At 37.8% G+C, this 26,843-nt stretch overlaps 1 protein-coding gene across 1 annotated transcript in view; it reads left to right on the plus strand.

The window, feature by feature from the left end:
• Positions 1-26,843, plus strand: part of Spag17 (sperm associated antigen 17) — a 300,395-nt gene that overhangs the window by 33,226 nt on the left and 240,326 nt on the right. The window contains exons 2-3 of the mRNA XM_045137882.1: positions 19,353-19,493; positions 20,080-20,166. Of these exons, the coding sequence (XP_044993817.1) occupies positions 19,353-19,493; positions 20,080-20,166 (228 nt within the window). The remainder of the gene's footprint in view (positions 1-19,352; positions 19,494-20,079; positions 20,167-26,843) is intronic.

A 26,843-nucleotide genomic window follows, 5' to 3' on the forward strand; every position in this document is an offset into this window, starting at 1 on the left:
TGGGAATTCCTTTTATTAAATAGAATATTTGTATGGACAAGGTCATGTGTATATACCAACATTTCCCTCCTTGGGATTGTGAGTTATGAGTTGTGAGAGCAGCTATCTGTCATTATGTGGAGTAGGCAACGCTTATGAATATTCCTCCTCACTCTGTGGCTCTTACAATCTTTCTGCTCTATCTTCTGCAGCATTCCCTAAGCTGTGTTGGGTGTGTTTTAAGCCAACTTTAGTATTGAGTGTTGAGTAGCTTCTGGATTTCTGCTTTGGTGCATTTTGAGTATCCTCAATGTCTGTCTGCATCATCCAGGCACTAGTTGTCAGGCACTCCATGGAAGCAGCACTTTTGCTTACCTCACCAATTATTTTATGGTTTCACCTGGGCCCTAGCTGCTGTGCTAGGAGTGGTTCATCTTCTGTAAGGAAGTCAGCTATCTTGTCTTGTTGATAAATTTTAGTTGTCTTTGGTTCTTATTGTTTTCACTGAAAGAAAAACATATTCTCCAATGAAGAGTGAGATCATCATAGATTTAAGGGGATATGCATTGATAATTTAGAGAAATTCTAATGGGTGTAACCTCTCTTTTAGACAAATACTAGTAGGAGCTTCTCATTGGAGTCCATAATCTTGGTCATCATAGGATTCTGACTTGGTTCCCATTTCTAGCTATGGGTTCCTTTCCATTGAGTGGAACTTTTAGCCAGAAAGCCATTGATTATCCACTTAGGCTGTGTACCACTATTGCACAGGTGTGTACATCTTGTCAGGCTGGATGCTTTCATATAGCAGTGTCCACTGCTTGCTCACAATGCAGTCAGTCACTTTACCCCAACAGTTCATGTAGCACTTTCCAGCATTGTCAGGGATAATCTTTTGGGAACTGGCTTCCTTCCAGATTCAGCCAGATCTCTTGATGTTCTGTGTTTGTCAAAATGTGGTTTCTTCAGCAATAGGGTCTTACCTTTTACCTCAGGTGGGTAATCAAGAGCTTTGACAGAAGCTTGTCTTGTTTTGGGGACCTCAGAGGTCTCTCTGATCAACAGTTTAATGTGGTTGTAACAGATTTCTGGTGCTAGGAGTTGTTTCTGGGATTTTTTTTTTTTTAATCTACTCATTGATTTCTTGAAAATCCATTGTTCACCCAAAAGTGTGTTGCTCTGTGTCCAAGAATTTGTATACTTCCTGTAGGTATCTCATGTAGGTTACCCCTATATGTAGGTAACCAATGGCTGTCTGGTTGTATAAGAGATCCACTCAGTGGAAAGGCACCCATAGCTGGAACTGAGAAACCAAGTCAGAATCTATAGAATTTTATGAAATAATTTGTATAGTCTTTGTTAATATTTAATTTTTTTATTTTTATTTATATCATTTATTTGAGAGTGACAGGAAGAGGCAGATAGAGAAAGAATGGGTGCACCAAGGCCTTCAGCCACAGAAAACAAATGCCAGATGCATGCACTACCTTGTGCATCTGACTCATGTGGTTCCTGGGGAATCAAACCTGGTCCTTTGGCTTTGCAGACAAGTACCTTAACTGCTAATCTATCTCTCTAGCTCTCTATTTCTATTTTTATTCCTCTATTATCTAACAGGATACAATATTTTTGTATTTATCAATGTTTGTTGTGTGGCCTGTGATGTGTTTCATGAGATGCTGAAGAGAATGGGTATTGCCTGTATGTTACGTAGAATGCTCTGTACATATCTGTTAGGCCCAGTTAATCCATGGCATGGTTTAGCTTTTAAGTTTCTTTGCTGATTTTTAGTTTGGACAACCAATCTAAGTGGGATTTTGAAGTCTCACACTATTATTGGGTCTGCACTTAAAGATTGTTATGCCTTTTACTGTTTGCTTTATAAAGTTTTAGGAGCCCCAGCAATTGGTGCATAAATATTTACAATTGTAATGTCTACTTAATGGATGTTCTTTTATTAAGATAAAATATCCCCCTTTGTATTTTCTGATTAGTTTTGATTTAAAGTCTACTTTGTGTGATATATTAATTGCCAGTCCTGCTTGTTTGTAGCTTCTATTTGCTTGGTAATTCAATTTCCAGTGTTTGAAATTCAATTTATGAATATCTGTGCTAGATGTATGGGTTTCTCAAAGGCAGAAAATAGTTTTGTCTTTTTAATAATTTTTATTTATTTTATTTTATGTATTTTAGAGAGAGAGAGGAAGAGAGGGACAGAGATAGAAGGAGAGAGGAGAAGAAAATGAGCACACCAGGGCCTCCAGCCACTGCAAACGAACTCCAGATGCATGCACCACCTTGTGTATCTGGCTTATGTAGGTCCTGCAGAATTAAATGTGGGTCCTTTGTCTTTGCACGCAAGCACCTTAACCCCTAAGCCATCTCTCCACCCCTGTTATGTCTTTTTTGTTTTAATCCACCCACTTGATCTGTGTTTCCTTATTGGAGAGTTGAGGCCATTTATATTTAGGATTATTATAGAGAAATGTTTGCTGTTCCCAAGTATTTTGTTAGGTAATGTTGGCTGGATTGCTGACTTTCTTTTCCCTTTCCACTGAAAGTTGGCTGATTTTTGTGTTGACTCTTTCTTGTTTCTTCTTCGTCAGCTGTTTCTTTCTTGAAGTGTATCTTTTCTTCTGTTCCCACAGAGGCACTGCTTTCTTCTTCACTGTGAAGTGTTCCCTTCAGAATTTTCTGTAGGACTGGATTAATTTTCATAAATTGCTTAAATTTGTGTTTGTCTTAAAATGTTCTTATTTTCTCCATCAATTTTAAAAGATAATTTTGATGGGAATAGCTCTTTTGTTTGGAAATTATTTACCTTCAGAACTTAAAATATATTATTACAATCTTTTTAGGGCTTTCAGGTTGATGATAAAAACGTCTGAGGATAACCTCATAAGTGAGTTGGCATTTATTCTTTATAGCTTGGTATTTTTTCCTTATTTGAGATTTAAATATTGTTACTCTGATGTCCAATGAAGAGGTTCTTCTCCCTGGCCAAGTGTATTTGGAGTTCTATCTGCCTCTTGTGTTTGGATTCAACTTCTATTTCTATATTTGGGGATTTTCTCTTATAACTCTTATAATTTCATTGAACAGTATATCAAATATATTTTGTATTTAGCTCACCTCCTCTTACCCCAAGTATTTTCAGGTTTGGTCTGTTCAACTTATCCCAGAGTTCTCAGAAATATTGGTCATGTTCTTTACTTGTTTTTTTGTTTGTTTGTTTGTTTTGTTTTGTTTTTCAGGGTAGTGTCTCACTCTAGCCCAGGCTTTCCTGGGATTCACTATGTAGTCTCAGGGTGGACTTGAATTCACGATCCTCCTACCTTTGCCTGCTGAGTGCTGGATTAAAGGTATGTGCCACCATGCCCGGTTCTTTACTCATTTTTTTTTTAACTTTATATGAGTCTGTGTACATTATGGTCTCAATTCTGTACTATACCCCTGATATTCCTTCTTCTGCATGATCATGTATATTAGAATGGCATTCGGATGTAGTTTTTATGTGATTGATTGTTCTTTGCTATCATTTCTACTTCTGATTGATTCTTTTTCAGCATTTCAATTTCCTTGCTAAATTACTTCTCCATGTTTCTGGCTTTTCCCTCCAGTTTATTCAATTGTTTCAGTCATGTGGGAGATTGTCCTGTCAAGATTTTTAATGTTTTAAGGCCAATTACCTGCCTATTTGAAGAGTCTTTATAGTCATTAATGGTTTTTAGAAGTACAACTCTGAGTTCTTTCTCTGGAATTTTCACTATCTTGTTTTCTGATCCTGTTGTGTGGGAGTTGAGAGTTTGGAGGTGTGTTGTGATAGCTTATTGCCCCTTAATATTTAAATTTCTTTGTTGTGACTCGAGCATTTCTGGATCTTACTTTCTTAATTTTACCACAACTAGAGTTACTTCTATGCCATTTAATAACAAGTTTACTGCAGGATGATACAGCATATATATGTTCAGTGACTCGTGTGTCTGGCCTCCTGTTGTCTCCTTTGTGTGCCTTTTTATATGCCTACATAGGTTGTCCTTTTAAGATTCCAACATGGGCCAAAGGGCAGGCCTATGTTTTTTGCTTTAAAGTTTTCCAGAAGAATTGCATTAAATTGTTCTTATCAGTATCATATGAGATTACAAGTTATTTGTCAATCTTTATAATTACGTTATTCACATGCAATATTTTCAACCCTTCCATATCCTAAATTTGTTTTAGTTACTCATCAATCCAAATTCCTCTTTCTTCATTGAAAATTTATTTGTCATTCTGTAAGTCTTTACAGATATTCAATCCCTTTTTGTTTGTGCTAAAACTCAACTTACCTGTAGCAGTTACTTTCTCCTTGCTGGGACCTGACTAGAAGCAGCTTATGGAAGAATGTGGTTTATTTCTGTTTATAGTGTAAAGGAGAAGTTTCTGTCATGAAAGAGAATTATGACAAGAATATGCAGTTGAATTTTGTATCTCCACATTGTCAAGGAGGAAATAGAGAGAGTGATCTTATGAACACTCAGTGGGCTGGACTAATAAACCTCAAGGGGTGACCCAGTTACACTCCTCCTCCAGCAAGGATCCACCTTCCACAGGCTCCATCGGCTGGGGTTTAAGCATAAACATGAGTCTATAAGGGATATTTTACATTCAAACTATCACACCAGCTTCCCAAGTATAGACCTTATGATTTTTTAAATTTTTATTAGCATTTTCCATGATTATAAAAAAAATATCCCATGGTAATTCCCTCCCTCGCCCCCCCCCACACTTTCCCCTTTGAGACCTTCTGATTTTTATAGGTAGGTGATATTTTCCACTTCATTACCACTATTTTCTAGCTATGGTAAGCAAAAGACTTTCAATAGAACTGTGCAACAATGTTGAGCTGTTAATGGTGGGGTGGCATTATATACAGATGTATTTGTTGTAATTGATCATTAGAGTTTCTGAATTTGGGAATATGATTTAGAATATGTTTTACTCAATGTATTCATTTATCCTTCCCATACTGAATCTTTCTGACATACTTTCTTTCTCCACACAGCTGTGACAAAATATGTAGCCCAAGTAACCTAAGGAAGGAGAGGTTTATTTTGGCTCATAGTTTGGGTGTTCAGTCCATCATGTTGGGGCAGATGTGGTGGTGAGAGTGGCTTTATCTGTGGTTTCAGGAGCATGAGACACAGTTACAGTGCATCCAGAGTCAGGGAGGAGAGAAGAAGAGTATTGTTGCTCTGCTCTTTATATTCAGCCTGAGACCCCCAACCCATGGAATGGTGCTGCACACATTCTGGATGAGTCTTCCTACTTCAGTTAATCTTCTTTGAAAACAATCATAGACATGTGCAGTGGTTTTGCTCCTAGCTAATTCTAGATCCTGTCAAATTAAAACTCAATATTCTTATACTGAGCAAGGATAAAATGATTTCTGTTATAATTACTTTTATTCTTGATACTTTCATTCATGTATATAATGTATGTTGATCTTATCCTCCCCTCCCCATTACCCTGTCTTATCCCCATTTCCTTCCAATAAAGCCTTATTCTCAATTTATCTCCATCCTACTTAATGCCTTGCTTTATTTTATTGCGGGTTCTTTTTTATTTTTATTTTTATTTTTGGCCCAGTAAGTTAAGTTAGGATTGTTTTCATGAGCATGGATGGGAGGCTACTTACTGGAGTATAGGTAACTTACCACTAGCTATAGCACTGAAAATCATGATTCCTCCTCTCCCAGCAATTATTAGTTACTCTCAGCTTCCAGTAGTTAGTCTGGGAGGTGTGGGGTTGTATGAGCCTTTCCCCTATCCATAATAAATATTGGCAGGTTAAATATTGTGCCAGAAACTAAAACTGCTGTGAGTTCATGAGTGTAATGGCCATCTCATATCCAGAAGACTTCGTTCCATCCTCCTGTTCTTAGATTCATTCTGCTCCATCTTTGCAAGGTTTCCTCATTTTTGGAGGGGATAGTTTAGATATTATTTTTAGAGCATACACTAATCACTTATTCTTGCCAGTTTTGTCAGCTATTCGTCTATAAATTAATCCCTGCTTATTACAGAAATAAACTTCTGTGATTGAGGCTACAAAACAAACATAAATATTTGGAAAGCAGTTTGACAACCTATTTAGCATAACAACAGTTCTAGGTTCCTTCCTAGGGTCTATTTCCATAGTCACAGGCTTTTGGCCTGCTTTATATTACAAGCCATGAATTCCCTCCTATGGAGTGGACCTGAAATTCAATCAGAAAGTGGTTAGCTCCTTTAATAGTAGTCATGCCACTATTGTACCAATGGGCACATCTTACCTGGCTAGCCTGATTACTTATAAATTACACAGGGTCCACTGCTGAGTAGGATTGTTGATGACTTTTCTACTCCAACAATTTGGCATGATACAAACTGCTGGCCAGGAGGAGGCTTCCATCTCAGTTCCAGCTTGATTTCAGTCCAGCAAACAAAGTGTATGGTGTTGTCCAGTTTGGATGGGCAAACAAGAGCAATGATAATAGATGTATTGTTTTAGAAACTTCTGTAGCCACTCTGACCACCCACTCATTGAGACCTATCTCATCTCTACCACTAGAATTTTCAATTAATAACCTGTCGCTTTTCAGAGCAGCTTTATCCAGCTGTGTAGAAGACTTTCCTTCAAACACTTTCAGATGATTTATTTATTTACACATTTTATTTTCTCTGTAAAAGCAAATCATATTTGTATTTTGTAATGTACCTCTTATGAATCTGGTACAAACCTTATAAGATATTATGAAAATAGCTTATTATAGCTGTGAAAACAACTGTGGATGTGTTCTATTACTGTTTATGAAGATAACATTTTGCTTCCTCAAAGGGGTATATTTTTAATCAAATGTACAGGAAAGATAATCTGATTTGCTAAAGAAACTTTTTGCATACTTACTCTGATGCCTAGTAATTAAGAGTAATCACATCTAGAAATCAAATATTTGGGTCATGTGGAGAAGTTTTGGTGATGTAAAATCCACATAGGATCTGGAAGTCTGATTTTCCCCTCACTAGTCTTACCCTCAAACAGCTGAATAAATGAGTTCACTTTCCATGGTGCATGCTTTGTATAATCACTTGCATCTTCCATGGTGCATGCATGCACAGTCACTTTCGGTATCCGTGGTACATCCATGTTCAGTGAATTTCACCTTCTGTGGTTTATTCATACACAGTCACTTTCACCTACACAATGGTGGTTTCATTGAAACCTCACTCCCAGCTTTTTGGGATTTTTTGGATCCTCTTTTGTTTTGTTTTGTCCATATCATTACCAACTGCAATTATTCTTATTTACAGAAGCCTATGTTTAAACAAAAGCAAATGATGGAAGGTTTTTTTTTTTTTCTCTGCTTTGTATTTTAGCCACCCCCTAAAGATCTTTAGTATTATCTAATTTAATGTGCTCAGCAAAAATGTTTATTGAAATAAAGAAGCAACTAGCAATGAATTTTGTTCTACATAGTGGGAAACTGTGCTAGACATCCTGTTTTAAATTAATCCAGTAGGAAAAACTGATCATTGTGACTTGGACTGTAAAAAGAAGTGAGAGTTTGATGTAGCTTCATCAAGTAATTAAATTCAAATACATTATTTCATTCCTAATGTCCTACTAAGTACTTGGAATGTGTATAAAGGAGAGGGCTGGATCAGTGGGATAAAGATCAATAGAGCATTTCTGCCAATCAGAACCTTATAATCTGTGAAACCAGACACAAATGGTTCTGACAGTGTGGTCCCTACACTAGAAATATCAGTCTCACCTAGAAACATTTAAGAAATGAAATTTTCAGGCTTTTCCCTAGATTTACTGAGGCAGAAACTCAGGACATAGCCCAGTAACCTGTGTGTTAGCATGAGTCTTGTGCACACTAAATTTTCAGACATGCACTCATCTGCTGTGTCATTGCTAGAGCACTAACAATAGCTTTGCTGAGCAACATTGGGCTGTGATGTTCAGGCAAAGAGTCACAGATGAAGCAGGTATTTCTTCCATAAGGAAGACATGCTAAACAAAAGGACCAGACTAAGCAAGACAGAGACCTGAGGAAAGATATGTTCTAGCTACCACAGCTAATAACCAATACTTTGTTAGGTTCCTTGCACATACTAGCATGCCTAATCTGCACAGAAGCCTTCATGTTAGCATTTCCACTTACATGAGAAAAGTTAGCCTCAAGAATTCACACAAAGCAGTGAGGACATAGAAAAGTAATAGAAGTACAGTGTCTAAAATGCAACAGGAAAGGAACATAAAGGACTTTGAATTCAAGTCTCTGAGGTTTGGACTCCATCAGATCCTATTAGAGCCTAAGAGTTAATTAAAATTCTTTCTGTAAAAGACAAGTTGAATGATGAAATAAATGTCTTGGAAAAATTATTATGTTATAGATGGCAAAACAGGAAGTTTGAATAGAAGTTGCTTCAATAATCCAAATTTCAGGTTGAACTAGGGGAATAGTCCTGAGATTTAAAAAAAAGAAGAGGAACAGTTTCAAACTCTAGGAAGAAATCAATTATTGTACACCCAAAACGAAAGTGGGAAAGGATTTGAAATTATGATGATTGGAAGAGACGGAAACTTTCAATTTGACAAAGTTAACAGAATGAATTTTGACCATTTCTACTGGTAGGGGAAGTTTGTTTTTGTTATCATATTTTTAAGGCAATAAGCTAAATGAAGGGTCAGTTTTGAGCATACTAAGTTAGAGATGATATGATGTAACATCAAGCATAAATTTTCAACAGTAAGTAAAAAATGTAGACTCTTACTGCACAGTTTAAGTTTGGAGACACAGACTTGGAAATTGTCAAGAGAAAAGTAATAGTGACATTGTAGGATTCACTAGAACATCAACAGCCAGGAGAAGAACAAAAGGTTGAGAACAGAATTCTGTGACACCTAACAGATCCTTATTTTTGTGACAGGAGAAAATTACCTGATGTTCAGAGGAGAAACAGCCATGGGGATAAATATACAGATGAATGGGGAGGGGGTTAAAAAGTCAAGACAGGGTGGTGGAGGGGTCATAAAGTCAAGGGCAGGAGAAGGGCATAAAATACAATTTTAAGTCTCCTATCTAGGGACATTTCAGTGGTCTTTAGGAATTCCATTTGAATAGGTGCTTGCAGGTGGTGCTGGTGGTAAGGGACGGAAGCTATTGGAAGCAAGAACACAGGCATAAAGGTTTATCACGATGAGAAACCTTCAGTGATAGAGGCCACATGGGAAATTTAAGTATAAAGAAAATACCTCAAAAACTGAGAGATAAGAAGAAGGCTGGAATTAGGTGCATAAAACAGAAAAGCTGAAGGAACGAAACTATAGAGGTAGTTATGCACTTCAGTTTTTTTAAAAAAAAAGCTAAAAATGTCTTACCTACTGCCAAAGGAACAAGTTCTTGAACCTGGGGAAGGATGTATTGAAATGAAAACATGAGAAGATTCCTAATCAGGAAAGCCTTTCCTTCTCTGGAGGTATATGTATGGTCACAATGAATATGGACATACAAGAGATATGACCAAAGACTAAGACAGTGCCTGTCACCTTACATGGTTCAGAAAACATCTCCCTTGTGAGATTTTGTATTCTGAGAGCAGATACTTTTTCTTTCATTTTTTAAATGCAGAAAAGTACAGAGAACAATATAGAAAGCATGTTACCCACAAACAAAGCTAACATGTTTTAAAATGAACACTGTCAAAATGAAGAACATTTCATTCTCATCACCACTTTCTATTTTTTCTTCTTAGAAATTACACTAATGTGAATTCATTGTGTTTCCTCTTTTATCTTATGGATCATGCTGTATCTGACACTTACTTGACATCTTCAGTAATTAACTAATATGTACTGTGAGGCTCCTGCATTAGACATTCTACAAAGAGGCTCCTGCAGTAGATGTTCTGCCCTAGAAGTAGAGGCTACAAAGATGAATGAGAGCACAAGTGTGTTCATGTTTTGCTAACCAAATCTGCAGTTTGTTTTTATTTGATATCATGTTTTGAAGTCTATCTCTGTTATTGGATATATAGCATATGTGTGTATATAATATATAGTTAAATGTATATTATAAACAGATAGATCGATACCAGTTCACTTTGCTTCATTGTTTTGATATTATCTCTGCTTCCTCCATTCCTCTATCCCTAGGATAGTATATTCCACATAAGTGTCCTGCTAGTAAATATTATTCATGAATAAATTAGGACAAACAATGTGAAAAAGGAATGGACACTTGGAACACTCACTTTGTGGTATGAAATACTTCAGCATAGAACTTCTTTTCACTCTTGGGCTGATGCTGTATAGTGTGTTGCTTTAAACGTATGCATTCTATTCCCAGTGCCCATTTCAGTGTTTGCAACTTCTTAATAAATACTACTTCAGTGAACGAATGGCTCTCTGCTTGAAGTATTATTATTTTACATAGGTCCAGCTTATGAGTATTTAAATGTTTTTCCAAGAATATGTGGTTGGAATCAGGACTAACAATCAGGTTTCCTGACACTGCATCCAGTGCTCTTTTCATTATACTATTGAAAGGGCTATTGTAAGCACTCTATTAAAGAAGCAATAAGAGAGGAATAATTATTATGAGTTACTACCCTGATGTATGCAATAAATAGAGCCTATGTACCTGTGTAATTGGAGAAAATTAAGAACCATAACTGATCTAGGGCTAGAAGTATATCATAATCATTGCCTGAGTCTATTTTGTTACAAGGCCCATAAATGAGGTTCATGTTGTGATGGAGATGTGTGAGTTATGAGGTTGTGCAGAGTAGCGTGAGTGAAGGAATGAGCAGGAAGCAGTTTCAGTGAGTGGTTCTGCTCTTGCTAAGGTCACATGTGACCTTCTAATTGCCTCTGGCTATGTGTAATACTCTTCTGGATCCAGCCATGCTTTGCTGCCCAACTCTCTTCCAGCTCTTCCTATCTGCTCACAGGAAAGCTTTCCTGAAAGAATGATCCTTAGGCTTCACCCCAAGGAAGGACTCAAGCATTCCAAATAGAAATATCAGGAACTGCTTTATACATTCACCCACCCTGCCCAACAATGTAATCCATCTTCCCACTAATATCAATTGATCTTGATCAATGATTTTGACCCTCTGCTTGTCTGGAGTCCTGCCACACTTTCCTTACTCTGGGACTGGTCATCCTCCTCCTGTCCTTGAACAACTCCTGGATCCCAAGCAGCTGAAGTTGCTACAATGTGCAGCTCTGGAGAGCACAGCATACTACTTTCCCTTAATAAAGCCCACACATCAGACATTGTTTGGTCCCTTCCCTTTCAAACTACTATCTTAGATATGCCTTGTATATCCTCTACAGTTTGTTCATCAGACATAATTATAATTAATAAGTGCTTGCTGAACTGACCTGATACTCATTTTTGTCATTTTGTGACACTTTTTCTGCCCAAGATATATTCTCATAGTTTTTCTGACACATCCCCTGGGAATTGTTGGAAAGACCCTATCATTCCCCACTGGCATGATACAAACTTTGCCTTCTAAAATATCTTACACTAGACTGGATCATCCTCCGCCCTTCTCCCTCACACTGTATTTTGGACACCATATACTTAGATCTAAAATTCAGAATGCAGAGCCAACAAACTATTTTCCTTTTTACAGGTACTAGAGACAGTATGGTAATTATAATTTTGTTGCCAAATATGGTCATTTGTTGGACATTTCATTGAATTTCAAGTACAACAGGATAGAATTTGTGGGTATTCTGCACTCATGGTGATCCATGCAGAATTTATACTATCAGGGTTTAGACCACACAAATGGGAAGTGAAGATATTTGCATTAACTGCAAGAAAATTCACCAAGCAACAGCTATATGGCATGAATGGGTCTTCAAAAGAACACTGTTTACTTATTTACTTTGCTTCCTGTGGGTAGCCCACAATGCTTAGTAGTAAATGGCATTACAGTGAAAAAGGAGGGCAAAAAAGCAAAGGAAAGAGCTGCATAGGGTAAGTACTGTGCTAATGCTAAGTCTTAGAAATCTAGTTTTAGCATAGAAGATAGAAGCTCAACCTTGAAAGAAAATGAGGAAAGCAAAAGAAGTTCTCCTAAGAAAGAAGTTGATGAAAGGTTGTAGCTTTTAATATATGATGATGAAAAGAGATCTCCTTTCTTTAGGGTGAGTCCCTGATTCCAATTTTACATATGTGGAGCAATTAGCAGGACTCCTCTTGGCTTTTCTTGGTCTCCTCTGGTATAAGAATGTCTCTGATATGTAATATTTGTTTGAAAATCCAAAGGGGCTTGTTTCCTTTTGAGGTTTGACTTACTTTTTATGTTCTGAAGTTCATTTTGGACTTCAGATTTTGCTCCAAGCAATAAAACTGGTTGGATTGTACTAACATAATGGAGCTGTAATTTTAGCCAACTGTTGGGGGTGGGGAGATAGTTAAGGTGTGTAGTGGTTTCTGTGGTTTCTCTGTGGAGTAGAATTCCCTGCAAAACTTTTCCATGTGGTGTTTTAATAGCTGTCTTAAAACTCTCTGATGCATGGGGCAAAGCTGAATCAGGCTCATGTGCTAGATTGGTGGGATGGGCCAAGGGCTCTGAAAAATAAAAAGAAAACAACCAAACAGTCTAAACCAAAGGCCAAATTTTCCAAAGAAGATCTAAGGGTCATATCCAAATTCATAATTATAGAAGCAATCATCTTGTTAAATCTATTTTTGTAGAACTTCTTAATGGGGAATCAGAATACTTCCCTTTCACATGTTAATATTTTAGTTTGTGAGGTGATTTACAACTTTCAAAATAATACTAGGTATATTTGTTTATGAGGGCTTGCAGCATTTCTTTGGCAATTATATTATTAGATTTATCTTTTTATAGGAGATAAGTCCAAGATCATTTTTACAGGACACTAAAAAGATAGACTTTGACACTGCTTTCTGTGATCTGCATCTTTGCACCAGCACATCAACAATTTTAATTAGTGATCATGTTTAACATTTATGAAAACAAGGAAAACCAGCCAGATAGTGTATGCATGTGCAGTACAGCTATTTCTAGATGACTGAGTTCTCATCACTGAATATCAGTCATATGCAGTGTTGTCTAAAACATCAAAGGAATATGCTATTTTTCTCTAATCCAGTGCTTAGCTCCAGAGGCATGGCTTCTTCCAGAGTGTGAGAGTGGCTGATAGAATGCCTTACACTCAGTCAGCCTTTCCATCTAAGCATGTGTAGAAAATCTCTTTAGTGTGTGGTTTTGGCTGCTAAGTTCAGGCCACATTTATTGAAAGCTGCTCTATTCCAGGCACATGAGTGAGTAGGAAGTAGTCAGTAGTCTAGGTTGTATGGCTTCAGAAGAACCTTTTCCACTGTCTCAGCCTATAGCTGAAAAGATAATTTTGCAGGGGTTCCTTTGAGTTAGTTCAGGGTTTCTAACAGTCCTCTTTGGAAATGCACATACCTTGCAAAGGAAAAATACTTTAAAGTGGTCCAGGCACTAGAGCCCTGGTATATATTTACTTATGTAATTAGCAAATGAGCTATTAAGCCCTTATGTCTAATAGGTGATAGTATGAGTAACTTTATTATACCCCCAAAAGGGTGGTAGATTCCAAATAATGATAATAATAATGGGATTCTAGAGTACTAGAATATAGAATCAGGCCAGGAATCATATCAGCCAGAGTGAGGGATTCATAAAGGCTTTCTGTCAAAAATAAACTTCAACCTCTCCTTTTGTTCTGAAGATAAAGCTTTATATAATGTCCATGATTTATATCTAGATCCACACAATGGGCTAGATTAATACTTGTGATTCTGCTAGCCAACAACAGCAGTTCATGTTCTTTTCAGCATAGGCAGATGTTCATCTCTAGTGAGAGTGGACCTGAGGCCACTCTCTCCCCTCGGCTGGCCACATGGCAGCTGCCTCACTCACTGCCTTCTCCTCAGAGAGCCAGTGTTCATATCCACAGCCTGGTGCCTTCTCATTAAACTCTGACACTTTTTTCTGCTTTTATTCTTGGTCCAAACTAATGTCTCTGACAGTCTGTGTAAGACATAGCAACTGTAAGATGCCTTCTGCCTCAGTTTTGTGTTCTCTCTTATAACTCCAAAAAACTTGCATACTTTTAAAATTTTAGATCTGTATATTTCATGGTTTTAGCCCTGTCTACCAAGGACATATAGGTTAACAAGTTAACTTAAAGGAAAATTATTTTTCAATCTTACATTCAAATTAACATTTGCTTTTTCATAATGCAACTGTTTTATTCTTTTGTTCACCCATACATTTTCCACACTGAAAGTAGCTGGTGTGGAATAGTCATGTTAGTATAATGACTAAGAAGAGCTGAACCCTTTCTATGATGTCATGATGTCAGCTTGAAGGTTGATGCTTAAGGCTGGATTATACCTGAGACAGCCTCAGCAAACACTTACCCAGCAATAGGCACAGCATGTTGCTTCAGCATGCATTTGGGGCAGTATGTTTGCAGTCCATGGAGATAATCTCCTTGGCAGTCTTCAGTAGTTGCTCAGAGGCAGCCATGACCTTACCAGTCAACATCACCTGTCAGTCAGCCTCACACTTGGAGTTCCTCCTGATAAATGCCTGTTAAACCTACTTCTGGGTAGAATAACCTGGTGTGTAGCATTCACAAGGCCTCAGCTGAAACATCTCTTTTGTGGCTGGTGTCAAGTCCTTATGACCATCGCTGAACAAAGCAGTGGCCATTGGCTCCCATGCACCCTTGATAGAGGTCACAGACTGGGCTGAGCAGGAGATGGTGTTGGCAGGCCTGCATAGCCCTCCTCTGTAGAATGCACTGGACATAGTATGGTCCCGCTTCCTTCACCCTGCCTTTTCTTTCTGAACCTTGACATTCTCCCACTATGACTCTAGCTCTGAAGAATCTCAAATTACAGAATTTTCAAAGTAGTTGTATTAAGTGAAGAGAAGAGGGACCAAGCCATCAAGTTTAATTTTGATGGCTGATGGGTAAGTACAAAAAGAAACAAAGAGAGGGGAGGTCTGGTGCTGGTGTGTGAGTCTTTGGCTTTCCTCTCCTATCTGAGGAGAGGAGCAGCTTCCTTCCCCTTGAATCTGCTGGCTTGTCTGATCACTCCTGGGAAACATGTTGTAGGAAATGGATGGCTGCAGGGCCTAATTCTCCAAGCCCTTGTGACTGGCCTCTGAGAGGAATCACGTTAGGTCTCTGTGTTCTTCTCCTAAAGCCGTCAGGGCTGGGGGCTATGCACCCAGCATGGTTTGCTTTCATGCTGCTTCCTTGTGCTTTACGATTCAACATATCAACACCCTCTAAGCATCAAGTGTTCTCTGATGCTTCAAAATACCAGTCAGAAGATATTCATGTTCTGTTTATAGTAGGCACCACAAGGTGTAAAGGCATATGAAACATAATTTGTGCCCTCAAGAGTATACAGTCTATTGTAAAAATGTGATGGGCACATGAAAGAGTTCCTAAGAAAGGATTCCTCATGATAATAGTATATGATGATAGTAAGTCATGCTACCTTTTATGACAAATTATGGGGACTATTTCATTGAGAAAAATCTATAGTAAGTACTTATTTAGTAAAGAGAATTAAATATGTGCATGTCCTAGCTGTTGGTATTATTCTTGTTTGTTATATAACATGTGCTCATTCTGTAACCTATGTTTTCAACTTAGTTTACAAGCAAAATCCCTTTTTAACAAATGCAATTACAGAAGCCAGTTTAAGGTAATGAGAATATTTCTTCTGCTGACCAAAAGCCTTTACAACACTCTTGCTGATGGAAATCCTTCCAACAGAAGGAAGCAGTCACAACCCCATTGTCCAAAAGTTACTTTTCACTTGCTTTTGAAAGACATATTATAATTACATTAGAATATGGAATGCCTAGTAAAATTTGGATAACTTTCAGCATATGAAAGAAAAATAGTTCCAAGTCTACCCTGTGTCTGTGGGACAGGAGGCCTTGTGAGCTAGCCAGGCTCTCCACATTTACCAAATGCTTTCCTGCCTTAGGAGAATACATGTAAGTGTTTGGGTTGAGAAGCCCTCCTGCCAGGCTTCAAATTAGGTGAGACTGGTAAAGTAAACAGAAGGCAATGGATTGTGTCCATACATGACTTCATTCCGTCCTTTGAATGACTATCAACATTAGAACAAGACTACTCAATAATTGTATGTAATACATGCCCCCAGGTAATAGAAAACCAACTTTATTTCCAAAGATATTTGAGGTATACCACAATAAAACCCTGCTCCCCTGTCTGTCAAATACATCCAGCCTATTTTTAGAATATAATTAATATTTTTTCACTCTTAACTAATTGCATCCCAAATTCCTGAACTGTCTTAAACAAATCCACCCCTTGTCAGTGTACTACAACACTCACAGGTGTGTTTAATACATTTGCACACATTGTATTTTCATATGCACACCCCATGGTCAACCTTTGATTTCTCTATACCAAATTTCTCTTACTTCCTTGTGAACTTAAATTTAAGGCCTCTATTGGAGTAGAACATGGTTGGAGGAGTGTTTTAAACAGTTATTTTGCCAAATCTAATTAATTTGGGTCATTTTGTTCCAAAATAACTTCCTATATCTAATCCAGTTGCCAGCTGGTAGAAAATTGGTACCTACAAATTTCTACCCTAGAATACCAAGAGAAACATCCAGAAATATATTTGTAGAAACTCATTTACTAAGCTATTCTTCCCAATTAGTCATGTGTAAAGGACTTGTTCTCCATGGAGCCAGTAGTGTACATCTCTTAGCATTCAACTGCCCCCTGCTGCAGCTAGCAGTCTGTGCAGGGTCTCTACAGGCATGCTCCATTTTCAGTATGATGGCCACTCCATTTCATATTTACTTGGATTCTGGAAGTATGATTTCATGTGGAAGCATATATAACTCCAACAACGTCCTCCTTGGATCCTGTGTTGCCAAACAGATCCAATTTCTGGAGCAGCTTTTTGTGGATCAATGTGCAATCTGGAAACTTTGTGGAGAGATGCCTCCAGTAGGTCTCACAGAGCACTTTGAACTAATCTATTCACTTTAGCTGATGTAAACAGGGTCAACATTGCCTTGGAAATACCACCATTTTCAGTAGAAAGGGTCAGGAATTGAAGGAATAGTCTCCAGTTCAGACTCATTCCAGAGCAAAGACAAGAGCACTGCTCTTGGAAAGAGGAACCCTGAGAGACCTCTGGTACTCTGTAAAGCAATAATTTTCTTTAAAAGGAGTTAATGATGTTTTAAGGATTAAATGTATACTCTTGAAGGTTCTGAATACTTTATGAATCTTTGTTACTGTATAGATCTTTTGACCCCAATGACTTGCCCTCTAAATAGTGTTAAAAATGATCATACAAATCAAGCCCTGTATGTATCCCCATGTGTTTCTGCCAAAATAATCTCGCACAACTTGTTGAACTTCACTAGACTTGTTTTTACTTGCTAGTGCACTGAATCCTTAGGGATTCGGTGAGGTAACAAACATATGCCTAGCACATGGAAGCTTCACTGTAATTGTTAGTTCCTTTCTCCTCTTCCCTTCTTTTTTCTTGTCTGAAATGAATATCTGCCTTTAACACCAGACCCTAATAGGCAGGTAGGTGATGAGCTACAATGCCCTCTTTTTGAATTGCCTCCAAAAGAGCCAAGAGGCAAACTTTTCTTGTCAATATTAGCTTCAAATATTGGCATAGAAACTTGTGGAGGGGTATAAAAGAAGAGGGGTAGAAGTCTTCAGTGTTAGAAAGTCTAAGTGTCATGAACATTCAGGTAATGTCTACCTTGGGACTATGCAGACTTTACTGTGAAAGTGGAAGTAACATTCTTCCTTTCCCATGGGCTTTGATGAGAGAGACACAAAGGTAAGAATGGCATTCAGGCAGAAAAGATCATTTCATGGTGATGAGAGTTTTTTTTAAACAATATGTTATAAATATGATTTTTATGAACAAAAACATTTAAAAAACAGAACTCAGTCTTCCTATGACAAATTAAGGTATAAAAACAAAACAGAATGTTTTAAAGTCAATAGCAGTGTTTGAAATGAAGTAACACCTAACTCTGTGTATGTGTGCAGACATAATGCACACTATGTTATGCATTTTTACATGTGGTTTTGTTTTTATGATAGTATTTAGCATTGTGTAGATCTTACTGGATAGTAAGTTTCCATGAAGAAATATCAGAAGAGCTTAAGGATGGTCACTGTTTTGTGGTTAAAAAGAATGGGCACTATGCCTTTTCTCCCACCTCAACTCTGGTTTTACAATCAATTTGATTATGATTGGCCAGAACCCAGTAAGAAAGAGCTAGGCATTTCATCAAATCTGTTTCAACTTTCTAAATCTCTTAGAGATTATTTTGGTATCCACCAAGAGCAAGTTTTACTTGATTTAAGTCTGTTCTCTAAAAAGGAGTTAGAGGGAAGCCTAGTACACTACCCTCCCCAACCCTTTATTTTATAAATGAGGAAACGGAGGCCCCACAGGTCACATGGCTAATGTTCCCTCCTTATTGTCATCTCCTTCCTACTGTGTTTGTTATGTGGGCTTGTTGGCTTTTGATCTGAAGCACAAGTCCCTGTCTTAGCACCACACAGCGCGATGCACAGAGCTCCACTGGATCTCCTAGGGAACTGCTTCTTCCCACTTCCCAGCAGAAATTACAGTAATGTGAGACAAAGGAATGAGTAAATTATATCATTGTCTTTAGTCATATATGTCTTTAAATTATTTCATACAAAATGCCACATACAAAAGTAATATCTTACCTTTTTTCCTAGAAGTGGAAAGAAACCCTTTGTTAATTTACAGTTACATTCTTGTTTTACATTAGGAAAAAAAAGTGTGTTCCAGTTGTCATTTGTAACTGGTTCAGTATTGCCCAAAATTTAATGATTATTTCTTGATTTGCTTTTACATTACCATAACTATAACTATTTTAGAGGCTTAGAAAATAACAGGGAACTAACGAAAGCTTCCTACTTTTAAGACACCATCTTAATATGTGTGACATAGGAATGAAATATTGACTTCCAGCACCAACTAGTTTTTTGACAGGATTCTAGGCAAAAGATGTCATGTTTAAAAATTATCTTCCTTAAAAGAAAGGCCTAGTTTTTCAGGAAAAGTTTCTGTCTGGTTGCATGAAAGCTGGCACAATACTGCCACCTTGTGGCTGCTTCTGTCAGACCCTTCATCTTTTTAAGGTAAGATTTATGGGAATAGTACCCTTAGAGTAGATGCCTTTCATACAAAACCAACCAAGTCAGAAATGCTCTTGTCTAATTCAGTCTGATTTTGTAACAGAACGATTGGAAGGCCTCTGTCACTTTTGTGGTCGGGAACCGGATTGAGGACGACCTTCTCATACATGCCCTTGAGCTTGCTGTCCAACTCCCTCAACGTAAACTCTTCAGTATAGTGTCATGGCAAGATGTTCTCCAGCAGGTACCTGTCTCTTCCTACCTCTGACCCTGAAGACATGCTTCCTCAAAATAGCATGTAGAAGTTGTAAAATAAGCTAAATGATCATATCTTGTGTGGCTTTTTGTAAATTCTGATGAATTACTTTAAATAAACATATGCCTAAAATACATTCACAATTTTTAATCTGGAAGAACCAATATTTTTTATTAATGTGGCCTATTCAACATTCAGAGATTTCTAAGGCCATCCAAAGGCGCCATCCAAAGTTCTGTCAGGAATTGTTTAGTAAAAGGTTATATAATAGCAAAGACTAAAGAGGAAACATACATGATTAACTGGAAAATGAATCCTGCAGAGAATCCTAGCAGCTGGGGGTTGGAGAGCAATGATGCCATAGAGAAGAAAGGTTGGGTGACACATACCCATGTAGTTACTAGCAGCCTAACTCAGTGGCTATAAATATGTCATGTTAAGGGGGGACTAGTATTGTCTTGTTTGGTTACCAATGGCTTGGTAGTTTAAGTCACCTATGTATTTTGAAGATTGTATCTATCTATACATTCTTTAAACTGTTTTTTTTTAATAAGTAAATTTAACTTTATCACAGATCAATGAAATACATGCACTTGTTGGAACTGCTTCATCTAAAAAGGCCAAAACACCTGTAGGCACCACGGCCCCGTTATTTCATGAGGTAGGTGAGCAAGTTTATCAAACAAATTTTTGTCGTTTTTAGAAATGAAGATTGAAGCAACAATGTGATAAAATTTTAGCATTTGTGTGTGTGCAAGTAGGTACACTTGCGTGCATATGTGTGTGGAGGCTACAGGACAACCTCCAGTGTCTGCACTCAAAAGCACTTTTTGTTTTAAAGACAAGCTCTTCCATTTCCCTGGAGCCCTCCACATAGGATAGACTGGCTGGACAGCAAGACTAAGATTGGCCTGCTTGTCTCCCCAGGCATTGGGGTTACAAGCACACGCCACCAAACCTGGTTTCTTTATGTGTGTTCTTGGGATCAAATTCATGTCCTCAGGCTTACAAGATGAGCACTTTACTGACTGAGCCATCTCTTTTGTCCATTGACATTTTAAAAGTAAGTTTCTACTCCCCATTGAAGTTGTTTGTTCGTAATGGTGGGCACATACACACAGGCACTCACGCATACACACACAAAATCTGTTAACTTTCAATCACAATCTACCTTTAAGAATAAAATTTTCAAGCCGGGTGTGGTGGTGCATATCTTTAATCCCAGCATTTGGGAGGCAGAGGTAGGAGAATGACCGTAAGTTTGAGGCCATGCTGAGACTACATAGTGAATTCAAGGTCAGCCTGAGCTAGAGTGAAAGTGAAATCCTACCTCAAAAAACAAAACAAAATAAAATTGTCCTCAATTATTTATAATGCCACTGCATCCAGTTAGAAAGTATAAATCATAAACTGTTATAGACAAAAATGTTCAGTCCTACTTTTCCATGATAATTTCTGATGGTATTAAAGGGAATAGTCATTAGTACAAAGTGTTAGTTTCATGAAAGAAACAAGAAAAAAGTTTCTTGTATAAGACAGAACTGCCACTGGAATAATATTCCATCAGTTAGTGAGCTTTGTTCACATTTTACATCACACTTTAATCAATGTGAAAATAGTGATAGTCCACAGATTACTGGTACATTCCATGCTTCATATAAAAGTCTGGCCTGTGCAAAAGACTTACAATGTGGTCTTAGTAGGGAGGGATTTCCTCTCACTCTGCCTCGTTAATATCTAACTTACAGCTTGCAAGAAACTATAAAAATTCAGTGATTAATTAGTATATCACTTGCAATTTGTCAGGCACTGTTTTATGGCTCTGCAGACCTACAACAGGAAGATCTTTGGATCTTTTTAAGACAAATCTGTTTGCACTTTATTTTGTTGATGACTAATAAAAATTTTTATGTGTCTCAGGTCTGAGGTAATTCCATAATGACCTCTTTAGTATTGCCTGAGTATTATCTAAGCAAGTTTAATTGGATGTGTTCATAATTGACATTTGTGAACATTACAACATTAACTCTTGTTGCACTGCTCTCACTCCTATGGCAAATTCACTGCATGCTATTGGGGCCAAATAAGCATACCTTCTACTTTCTCTAATGTTCTGAATGTGTGCACTCCAGTTGAAACATTATGTGATACCTGGATTTAAAATATTGGCATTTTTCTTCTGAAGTGTGGGCACAGAGATCCATGTCCAATTCTCAGACCTGGGATCAATTAGCACCCTCCCCACCCCACAAGGATTCTTTCTTCTTCAAAGATACTCAGTAAAAATCAGAGATGATAACAGGCTGGTTTTGACATTTAATCTGAATGGGCATTTTGACTTGGATGTGGGATAGCACAATGCTGCAAGTCCAGAGTTTAATTAGAAAGCCATCCCTGTCCAGTATGTGTTAGGATTCTCAGTTGCATATTCTTCACTCAGGGGAGGTCCCTCTCACATCTGGCTCTCCCACATTCTTCCACTGGAGCATTTGGGAAATAAGCCTCCCACGCCTGCTCACATTCCCTTTCTTGAATGGTTCCAGAAGGAAAAGGGAACGCAGGGTGGAGCACCAGAGACTGGACCTCCATTAATGTCAATCATTGTAGCAAGATAAAGAGGATGAAACAAACACAGGTTCTGGTCAGCCTTGCACAGCTGCAAAAGAGGGTAATTTTAGTCCCTCTCCACAGAGGATCTCTTCAGGGATTATACTGCCTGGTGCCACATTTCTATTGAACAAAAGCTGCCCTCACTCACAGTGCCTGTAGAACACCAAAGTGGCTGTGAGTTGTGGCATGGAGGCCAAAATCTGAAGTCTGATGAGACTTCTGGACTTTTGAGCTATGTGAACAGCTTGCTTATGAGTCTCTTTCCATTTTCATGGTCTGTAGCCACTTGGACACCTGCCACAGGCTAACTCCACAGAGTCTGTTTAGGAAGTTAGCATTTTCTTTCTCAAGAAATCCTACAATAGGTTGAGGGATATTATAACCAACTTGCCTGACACAGAAGCCGGGGAGCTCATGCAGTCCTGTTGCCTTTCCGTCTCCATGTTGAAGAAAGAACTAGAAATATCATTAAGGTCATGCTCTGAGTTGCTAGTATTTACTGTGACTTTAGGCCTCAAAGCAGAGCCTCATCATTCTTTCTCTAAAAACAATTAAAACCAAATCAACTTCCTCGTTACTTAGCCTGTGATTGGTTAGAAGTTACTAACTAAAGTGAGCTACCACTACAGTATAGTTTATCACAAGTTGAAAAATAGTGTCAGAACATCATTACATATTTCCAGTGATGGCTTGAAATATCTGAGCTAGCAAATACCACATTCCTAAGTGTTTCACTCAAGGTTTTATTTGGATACTGTGGTGTTGTGTATACATAACCTCATTAGAAATTGGGTCATTTTCTCTGAAGCCTTAGAATTTCCTGTAGCCATGATGCTGTCTACACACATTTATGAACCGTAGCTCCTTGAAAGTGCACTGAGTTGTGTTGGTTCCACAGGGGCATCACTGCAGCTCATTGATCCATTCACCTCCTCATTTTGAAAGCAGTGTTTTGCTCTAACAGAAAGTGCTCTAAGGAATACTTGGGAAGGAAAGACCATGTTCTTTGCACTGTGTAACCTCAGGAGTGCAGTTGTTTTATGGTCATCATCATTCAGAGATGAGATGAGGATGATCATGGGCACAATCTCCGATGCAATCCAATTTGAAGACGTGAATGCATGTGAAAGTGGATATGACATACTGACTGCATTTTATACTGGAATATTTTGCCAAATATTAACAATTGCTCAAGCACTATCTGTGTAATGGAAAGGGGGGATACAATATGAATATGGGAAAGACTCTGAACTTTAAAAGCCTAGGAATTAACTAGAGGCAAAAAAAAAAGTCAGAAAACAATGTACATACTAATCCTGGCCTGATGTATAGTTTTCATTCAATAAATTCTTATTAAATGAATAAATGATGCAAAAAATATATAGTCAGTGGATCTTTGAAGGACAGGTGAAATGCTGTGGGGATTTAAAGAAAGATGATCTTGGTGCTGAGGAAGTGGGTTGGAGGTTAAAGGTGCTTACTTGCAAACCTGCCCATCTAAATTTACCCACATAATTGTAGATGCAAAAAGATGCATGCATCTGTGATTCCCAACATGCCTATGTCAATGGGAGGCAAAGCCAGGAGAATTCAGAGTTGACTGGTCAACTAGATGGGTATTCCTTTGCAGCAACAAGAGACCCTGTCTCAAAGAAGGTAGAATGGGAAAAAAAAAAAAAAAGCACAGACATATTGAGGGTGTCCTCTACACACACACACACACACACACACACACACACACACACAAAGATTTTGATACTATCATTGACTAGGATATGTGTTACACACACACACAAATAAAAAGATGATGATACTATCATTGACTAGGATATGTGTGGAAGGGAAAGTTAGAATACAAAAGTTAATCATTGCTGAGGTGTACATACAAGGGAAAGGAGGGGTGGTATCTCAGAGTTACCACTGGCTGGGGTGTACATGGAAGAAAAAGAGGAGATCCAGAAGTTTTGAGGTGATTTGGGGAGAGAGAATATACAGCTTGATAATTTTGATCTTTTTTTAAAAATTACTACAATTAACACATCTCATTCTAAAAGGAAACATAAATGCCTGCATTTTATACATAGGGAAATGGATTCAGAGATGTTAGGAAATCTGCTAGCTAGAAAAGTTAAAATTAGAAATTGAAAGATTTAACTGCAGGCAAATACAAGCCCACAAATTTTCTCATTTTACCATGAAGCCAGTATTCTTAAGGCTACCTAACTTAAAGGGGTGGATCTTACCACTCACATGTAGGGAAGGGTATTCTATAAAAATGAAGCAGGTCCTGCAGAGCCCTGGGGATGGAAGAAGTCTGCATGAGTGTGAACTAAACTTGTACTTGTCCCATGGCACAACATACACTACATAGGAAAGATGAATCCTAGGTGGATTTTAAATACCACTTTAAAATTGTAAAGACAGAAATCCATAAGAAAAAAACTTAAACACTGAAAAAAAATGCATGCTTTAGATTCATGACTGAAGTTAAATTTACTTGTAATATATGGACAAATATGATTCTGTGTTTCTGTGCCTTATGGCCCACCAGGAAAGAATCTTACCTGTTTATTTGCAGAGTCCTGATGGTAATTAAAATTGTAATACCATCAGCTGGAGAGATAGCTTAGCAGTTAAGGTGCTTGCCTGCAAAGCCTAAGGACCCAGGTTCGATTCTTCAGGTCCCACATAAACTAGATGCACAAGGTGATGCAAGAAAGCAAGGTCACATATGTGCATAAGTCTCTCTCTCTCTTTCATAAAAAAAATTACAAAACAAAGAAAAAAACTAATGTCCTGATGAGAGTAGTCTATCTCCGGATTATCACGTGAGATTGTGATGCACAATAGTGAGCACTTTAAGATGGGAATGCAAATTTAAAAGATGACATAGTGACTGACAAAAGAGGAAGGAAGGGGTACTACTAGTGGGACATAGGTCTGATTTCAAATATGTTGTAGAAAAAACCACTACTTCTCATCCTAAATTGTTTTAGATTCCACAGCAAACTTCATGTGGTGATGGCGGCCACCTCTCCTCCATGTATGGGAATTAGGTTCAGTTCACATGTGGATTGGAGCTCAGGTGTCTATCTGAGATGTACTTAGAAAAGATAAATTAGGTTCTTACAAAAACAAAAAAGAAAAACTTACTGAAATCAAAATTGTCCAGAAAAAGACAAATGGAAATCTAGGTGTGGTGATGCACACCTGTAATCCCAGCACTTGAGAGGCAGAGGTAGGAGGATCGCTGAGTTCGAGGCCACCCTGAGACTCCATAGTGAATTCCAGGTCAGCCTGGGCTACAGTGAGACCCTACCTTGAAAAAAAACAAAAAGTAAATGAGGTTTAGCCCTAGATGATGACTCAATTTTCAACTTCCATACAAGAAAGTGAATAATTTTCGATGCTAGATGACATTTACCTGCAAATGAATATTACATTCTTCTTATTATCAGTAGAAATAAAATTTATTTTTTAACAAACACTTCCTGATGAAACTATGTTTGTGGGCTTTTGTGTTGCAACTGGGAGATGCTTGAACTTGGAAAGTTTTTTTTTTTTTTTTTTTCTGGTATTGTATTTGAAAGTAATAGACAAAATGCTGTATAAAAAGATACAGTATGCAAATGTTCTATCTTAAGATCTCTGTCTGTTCATCACATTTTAGACACCTTGCTGGTACATTGGATTAGTTTTCCCTATTTTTAGCTCCTATTTCCTAGGTGTAAAAACATATTTCTCAGATCTTCCCCAACAAGTATTTGCAGTAATTCACAAGTGAGCACACAGGTTTCATTAGAGCCTAGCCTGCTGCTCTGCTGCAGGTTCCCAGCATGAAACTCATTTCTTAAACAGTGCTTCAAATTAACAGTCGATCCTGTAAAATTGTTAGCCTTTATTTTTGAGGGTGGCCCTTGTCAAAATGAAAAATGGAAAGCTCAAGCTCCAGAGATAGAAACAAATAATATGTGAAAACATTTAAAGGTTTGAAGTTATTAAAATGGCAGCTCTTCTGGGAATAGCAAGAGCAGTATGTCATGGAAGGAATGAAGGAAAAGGAGTCAGGAAGCATTCCCTGGCTTTTTCAATCCTGCGTTTTAAAACAAAACAAAAAATTTCTGAAGGAATTGGAAGATAGCCAACCTAATGCCGTTATTTCCTAGAGCTTAGGGACACACCAGGAAATTACAGGCCAGTTAGTTTTACTTCACTTATAGGGAAAGTATTAAAAACTGCTGGAGGAGATCAAGTAAAAGGATGCTTAGAAAAGCATAGCTTGATTACAGCAAGCCTAGCCAGTGTGGTTTTGGAAAGGGAAGGTCATGTCTTAGGAACTTGTTGAAATTCTTTGAAGCTATTATGGCTAGTACAGTCTTCAAAGAATACAGTGAGGCCCAGAATCTGCATATCTTTTCTGTTGCACATCAGTCCTTCAGGGATGCTGACCAAACACAGCCCACATCACAGCTTCAGTGCTAAGGGTTCCAAAGCCACCACAACAGCAGAAAATAACCTCTGGTGGAAACATTTTCAAAGCTGGAACCAATTAATACAACTTGATATTTATAAATGTAAAATAATGGGACTTGGAACAAAATTTGAGAATATTGAGCAGTTACAAAGAAGTACTACTTTGGGACTATAGAAACAATATAGGAGTTACTGCATCAAAATCTGTGCTTTAGAGCTATTACTCACCAAGGCATGAAAGCCAAGGAGAAAAAC

Source organism: Jaculus jaculus, chromosome 19 (genome assembly GCF_020740685.1).
Source record: "Jaculus jaculus isolate mJacJac1 chromosome 19, mJacJac1.mat.Y.cur, whole genome shotgun sequence".
Taxonomy (NCBI): domain Eukaryota; kingdom Metazoa; phylum Chordata; class Mammalia; order Rodentia; family Dipodidae; genus Jaculus; species Jaculus jaculus.